This window comes from Arvicanthis niloticus, chromosome 3 (assembly GCF_011762505.2).
Source record: "Arvicanthis niloticus isolate mArvNil1 chromosome 3, mArvNil1.pat.X, whole genome shotgun sequence".
Classification (NCBI taxonomy): Eukaryota; Metazoa; Chordata; class Mammalia; order Rodentia; family Muridae; genus Arvicanthis; species Arvicanthis niloticus.
Genome location: NC_047660.1, coordinates 66,988,255 through 66,995,331, shown reverse-complemented (window position 1 = coordinate 66,995,331; position 7,077 = coordinate 66,988,255). Strand labels below are relative to the sequence as shown.

Here is a 7,077-nt window from a genome sequence, read left to right as displayed (position 1 = left end):
CAAAAAGATGATAATGACGTAAAAGGTGAATCTGAGAGACAAGGCTGATCACTTGGACAGAAGGACAAGACTAGACTTTGGAGTGGATTTGTTCCAGTTTGCTAGGAAATCACTTATAAGAGTGACGATTTCCCTCTGACTTCCCAGACAGCCAGCTCTCTGAATGCAGCTGAGTTTAAAGATTCAAAGGCTTTCGTTCATTCTGACAGGAATTGTGAGCCAAAATCTGATTTCAGAAACACTGGCCTAGTCAGTGCATTGAAATGACAGCCAATATTCAGAGAGCAGAGAAAGAGATGACTTTAATAATAAACTCCATCCTGTCGTAACCCAGTAGTTTCCGGTTTTACCCTCTTACTGCTCAGAATGGCTGAAAGCTATTTTTGTTTGTTTGTTTCTGGGTTTGTTTGTTTTTGAAGTAGAGTCATAGTTATTTAAGATTTTTTCCAACAAATATGGGATTAGGTCAAATAGGCAACGTCCACCTGGTGGAGAGAGACGAGGGAAGAGAGGAGGAGGGGGAAGAAGTTTCCAGAAGTAATGGCCATCTTCACTTTTCGAGCTTTTTCAGTAGTTTCACCTGTCTGCAGCTTTACGAGGCACTGCTTCCCACATCCAGTTCAGTTTGTTTCCTAATATGGCTGTATATGCAAGAGGCCTTTGGAATTTTTGCTTAGATTATAGTAGGATTTGAAGATGTATTCGTAGAAAGTACGTTTCCACATTTAAAGAGGATCATCCCTTATTTGACGCACACTTAATGGGCTAGCTGACAGTAGAGATGCCTGTGGTAGGATAACCTCACAAGATCTGACAGCAATGACAGGCATCAGTGCCGCAGATTCCTCTCACACACTTTCGTAGAACTCCTGGATGATGCTCTAATGTACTATAGGATAGATGCTTTGAAAGACTGTGGCCTAGGCTGTGGAAGTGGGTCTATAGTAGAGCATTCTCCCGGCACACTCAAGGCCCTGGGGTGCAATTACCCAGCACAAAAAAAAAAAAAAAAAAAAAAAAAAAAAAAAAAAAAAAAAAAAAAAAAAAAAAAAAAAAAAAAAAAAAAAAAAACATTACTCTCTTTCTTTTGGAGAGAAGGTTTTGTTGCAGGTGTGAGACAGAGAACAGCCAGAGGCATGTAGAAGAGCCTAGAACAGAGGAAAAAAGAAGAAAAAGAAGAAGAAGCAAACCAGCCATAGCGAGGGCTAGGGAAACAGGGTATGGGAAAAAAATCATGCAGGTTATAAATTGCTCCCTGTCCTAATTTGTTTCACCTCTCAGCAGGTCTTTTCTCTTTTCAATATCCATCCAGTCACGACTTGTATTTAAGTCTTCAGTAGCTTGTGCAAACTTGTTAGGAGGGGTTCTGGACATTTGTGCGCTATGATTGCTATTGTTTTGAGGAGACATCGCTAAGTTATGGAAACTCGGGTGCTCACAAAGTCCTCTCCCTGTCACTCAGACAGCTAGAGACTAGGAGGATGTACAGAATGCAGCTGAAGCCAACCCTCTCCTGCCAGTCAGCACCGGCAGGATGCCTGATTAGTCAGGGACGCTCAGCAGGAGCTAGCATCTGCAGGGATTTGTTGGTGGATTCATTATTTTGCTTTGCTTTTGTTTTCTTATGATAGGGTTGCCAGGCTGGTCTGAAACTACTGAGCCTCCAGCTTCCGTTTCCTACCTGATAAGATTACCACACCTGGCTTTGAAAAACAAGTTCTAATATAAACAGATGTATGCAGACATTCCATGACAAGGCAAACTAGAAACTCCACCAGCACAGCTGAACTCCTAGGCACCCTTGCTTTATTAACATAAAGCACCCTCATTCTCTCAACTTATCTGCAAATTGCACTTTTGAACACCTACTCTCTCTCTTCTTGGTGACATCAATGTAGTTCACATCCTTGTGCTGACTTTCCCCTGAAAGCTTGTCAGGAAACAAGTTTTAGGCACAGATTTCTGGTTGTCTCTTGAAAACCACCAACCATGCCTCTGAAGTCACCTCTCCTGAACACTCTGAAATTCCTTTGTGCCTGGTCTTCCTGCTTTGATGTTTGCAGACCTTGCCTAAGGCTACTCTCAGGGTGAACCCGAGTGTTCCACATGAGGAGATACAGAACAGGTTCACATAAAAAGATGTTCCTGACGCTGCCCTCCACTACCACCCCCACGAACCCAAAGCGATGTGCTTTACGTGGTCGGTCTTTTTTTCTACTGCTGTGGACTTCTTGGGAGCTCCAAAAAAGGGCGCAGACTCTGTTTTTCTGATCTTCATACCTCTGTACCCACCACAACCAGGACGTGTGCACTCATTAGGTAAGTTAGAAGGACTGGTGTGCAGGAAACTTGATTGAAAGCTCAGAAATCATTGGAAAGAGATTGACTGACATTTTAGTGTTAAGGATGAAAGTTGTCCAAAGCCATAGAAAGCAAGACAGCATTAAGCTCACAGTCGTGGCTCCAACCCTCCCCCACCCTCGTCCAGTCTATCAAAGGAATTTTGTTGGCTCTCAAAATTTTGTATGGCTATCCAGTCCATACGCGGTCAGGGCACAAATAAGGTGAAAGATTCGACAGGGTCAGGCACACTCAACGTAAATGAGGGCAGACTCTGGTTACGCAGAAGAATTTTCCAACACTGGACTCTATCTTCTATCCAGCCTCAGTCTTGAGAAGGCTGGATAGAAGATAGTCTTGGTATTTAGTTAATTTAGTCTTGGTATTTAGTTAATTGAAATAATATTTCAGACCTTCTGTTCCTTCTTGACAAGCAGCTCTAACAAACCATGATGTTTTTGAATGAATACAGGATATGGTCCCTAAGAAAAGATGGGAGAGTTTAGAAATGGTGTTGTATTTCCCCTAGATTTGGGAGAAATGTTATAAGGAGGTCAAGACAGGAGAATCCCCATGGTGCAGTCTGTGTGAAGTGCAGCCCGGGCTACAACCTCAGGGTCCCAGAGTCGTCCTTGTTGGCAGTGTCTCTCAAGCAGTATATTCCCTTCAATGGTCAGTAGTCTTTCCACTTTGAAGAGAAGTCTTTTGAACACTTGATCATCTGAGCATTGAGGAATTAGCTAGAGCCTGTAAGAGAGCAGTAGGTTCCTTCCATTGCATAGAAAACTGTTGGGGAACCTTGCAGGTAAAGTAGTAGTCCCCCATGTCTGGATGGCTCTCTGAGCTGGGCACAAAATGGGGAATTCCCTATCTCAGTCGGGCTTCCCTGTCTCTGCCTGTCTTCATCTGGTGAGTGTCCCTTGTCTGAAAAGTGGCCTTGTACCCAGCTCCCTGAAAAGCTGCTTAACTCAGCATGCATGTCCCGTTCTGGCTTCATACCTGCATGGTAATTCAGGTGCTGTACTATAACTAAGCAGCCCTTCCTGCTTGCTTGATGTTATGACCAATCAACCCTTTGCAACTGTACCCCTAAAAAGGCCCTTATATACCTATCCCTGAAACAATAAAATAGACCCCTCTTCCTGCAGTGGTCCCTGCCAGTCCATCCATACTCACAGCCAGCCAAGCCCTACCCTCTGCCTCTGCTCCCTTTCTCCCCTCAGGCTCCGAGGAGAATGGGGTGGTGTGGAGGGCAAAAGAGAGGGCATATAGGAGGGACTTTCAGTTTTCAAAATAAATTCCATTTTCTTTATGCAATTTTATTCTTAGCTCACTCAGTATGCAACACAGTTTTTATTTGCAATTAACTTTAGTATCTAACGAGGGTTATCTTCTCTGGAAAACAAAATTATGAAGAATAGAAATGTAAAGTACAGTTCAGCTTACAGGGCAGTATCTCAACATTTTCTTTGCTTTTTCTTGTGGCCATGTAGATGTCCTTGGTGCCTGCTATGATGTCCTCTCTAAGAGCCGGGGGCATGATCCTGCTCCTGCTGTGCCTGCAGTATAACCTACCTGCACAGTGCACCTCCAGGAGGCAGTTCATGGAACACCATCACCTAAGTCCAAACAAAGAGTTCAGCGACTACAGCTGTGATGTCCTCATGACAGATAAAGCCCTGAAACCGAAGCCCTCACACCCGTTCGTTTATATGACATGGTACAAAGTTGAACACATATGCACAAGTAACAGCTGGAAAGATCGCTTCAAAAATTTGTATGTTTGGGCTCAGACTCCCATTAAGGTCCTCAGGTGCCAGTGGGAGAGCTTAAAAAATAGATATACAGAGAGAAGGAGCTACAGTTATGTTCAGTTCCATTGCAATGCTGATGGGTATGTCGACAGCATCGAGGACATGAAGGTTCTAGAGCCCATCTTGTAAAAAGTCTCACCAGCTCTGGATGGTTCTGAAAGAGCAGTGAGTAGTTCTCACATGTCAGCCTCTCTCACCCACTCCTCACTCCCCCATTGTTCCACACACTCCTGCCCACCTCCAATCCCCCAACACCCACCCTCCACCCCTACCCTCCACTCCACTCACCCTTACCCACCCCTCACTCCCCCAATCCCACCTCTCTCATCCTCCACCTCATCCTCCATCCCTTGCTTACAATAGTTCTGTTATTTCCGTTTTGCAATTGTATGTCAGTGTTTTCTAATCACATCGGTTCTTGGTATTACAATCGTGCTTATGGGTCCTCTGCCTGGAATAACGTTCCTCCCTTGTTTAGTTACTTTTATTCCCATTTTTTATGACTCGGGTCTCTGTTACTGTGACAAAGCATTTGAGAGAAAGCATTCAAGGGAGGATTTTTTTGCCTCCTAGTCTTTGGTCTGGCTTTCGGTCTGCAGGCTCTGCTGTCCTCCGGGATGAGTGAGCCAGAGCATCATGGTGGGGAATTATGGAAGAGCCTCACTTAGTACAGGCTGCAAAGTTGAAAGAGAAGGAAGGGGAAGAGGATGGGGACAAGATGCGACAATGGTGGCTCCAGTGACTGACCTCCTTTAGCTCCGCCCCCAGATCCACTCAGCTATGAATTCATCAATGGAATAATCCACACCCAAAGAAATTACAGCCCTCATGACCCAACTGTCAAATAAGCCTTCAACTCAGGAGCCCATGGGAGGACACCGGACAGTCAAACCAAGGCAGCGTCTTCTGACTTATCTAAGATTTTTCCTGATATCATCTTTATGCCCATCCAAACCGAATGATCTTCCCTCCCATGAATAAATTGTTATTCCACTGTGTGTCATATGTGTGCACATTATATGTGTAGGGTTTTTTTGTGTGTGTATTGGAATGAGCAATGCAGTTACATGTAATATAAGGTTTTACCAGATGTATGTATCTGCATACATATGATATACCTATGTACTGAGGTAGACGCAAGTCGTGACTTGGACAATGGTTGTAGAGGTACCTTTAGTTCTAGCCAAACGGACGGGCAAGGCAGAGGGCAGTAGAGAACTAACCCATTGGGTCAAATAACATGGAAGTCTCTGACTCATAGCAGATAGTCTAGGAAATTTGTGGGATTTTCCCCCCTTTCTTATCCTTTGGGTTAGAATTTTAATTTTGACTTTGACAAAACATACATGAAAAGTGTTCCAATCATTTGCTGTCCCTGACTGGAGAAGATTTCTAGCATAAAACAGATATTAAGGATGATGGAGAGATGACTCTGTACTTAAGAACACTTGCTGCTCTTTCAGAGGCCCCAAGCTCAGTTCCCAGTTCCCATATCAGGGGACTTACAACCATCTGTAACTCCAACTCCAGGCCATCCAATGGCACTCATGTGCACATAACCACATGCAGCCGCACGCCTACACATAGTCAACAATCATAAAAATAAATCTTAAAAAAAAACCTCAAGAGAGACATCAGGCTATACTTACTGTAGAAGCCATAAATACTGCCTGACCAAGTAATCCTGCCTAAGATGTTGTGCTGACTAGTTTTAAACCAACTTGATACAAGCTAAAGTCACCAGAGAGAAGGGAGCCCCGACTGAGAAAAAAAGCCCTCATAAGATCAGGCTGCAGACAAGGCTGTAGGACATTGTCTTAGTGGTCCATGGGGGGAGGGCCTAGCCCATTGTGGGTGGAGCCATCTCTGGACTGGTGGTCCTGAGTTCTATTAGAAAAAAGCAAGCTGAGCAAGCCATGAAGAGCAAGCCAGTAAGCAACACTCCTCCATGAACTCCGCATCAGCTCCTACCTCCAGGTTCCCACCCTGTTTGAGTTCCTCTCCTGACTTCTTTTGATGAGCAGTGATGTATGAAAGTGTAAGCCAAATAAAGCCTTCCCTCCCCGGGTTGCTTTTGGTCATGGTGTTTCAATAATCAACCTGACTAAGACAGAGGTCAAGATGGTTCAGCAGCAGATATGGAGAATATGAGAATATCCCCATAAGTTTATGTATTGGAACGCTTAGTCCCCAGTTGGTGGTGCTGCTTGGGAGGTAATAAAACCTTTCGACTGTGGAGTTGGTGGAGGAAGTGTACCATTGGTGCAGTCTTGGAGAGTTTATAATCTCATCCAAATTCCAGTTTGATCTCTCTGCTTTCTGAATGTGGTTGAGGTTGTGATCTTTCAGCTTCCTGTTGCAGCTACCTGCTGCCGTGCCCCCCCCCCCCCATATTTATAGACTCTCTCCCTAGAGCCATAGACCGTACTAAACTCCGTCCTCCATAAGTTGCTGCTGGCCATGATTGTTTATTGCAGTCATAGGAAAGTAACTAATCCAACAGGTAAGGGGTATTGCCCACAGGCCTCAGGACCTCTGACTCCTGGAAACCACTCCAGCGGTAGAAGGAGGAAACTAACAACCCAAAATTGTCTCTGACTTCCATACACACCATGTCACGCCATACACACACACCACACACACATACACATCATATAACATCACATATACACACACAATACTAATAATATATGTTAGTGGTTTTAACATTTTTTTTATTATGTGTATGTGTGTGTATGGGTGGGGGGGGGATGCATATGTGTGAGGGTATCTGTGGAGGCCAGAAGATGTTATATCCCCAGAAGCTGGAGTTACTGATGGTTGTGAGCCACCTAATGTAGGTATCTGGATCCAAACTCATTCCTCTCCAAGAGCAGCTACTCTTAACCACAGACACATCTCTCTAGCCACCCCCAACCCAAAA

The 7,077-nt window shown here is 44.5% G+C and overlaps 1 protein-coding gene across 1 annotated transcript; it reads left to right on the top strand.

Annotated features, from left to right (window-relative positions):
* Nucleotides 1-3,833: 3,833 nt before the first annotated feature.
* Nucleotides 3,834-4,546, top strand: Eddm3b (epididymal protein 3B). Its single transcript, XM_034497221.2, has one exon. The coding sequence runs from the start codon at nucleotides 3,834-3,836 to the stop codon at nucleotides 4,281-4,283; it is 450 nt and encodes a 149-aa protein (XP_034353112.1). The 3' UTR covers nucleotides 4,284-4,546.
* The last annotated feature ends 2,531 nt before the right edge of the window (nucleotides 4,547-7,077 follow it).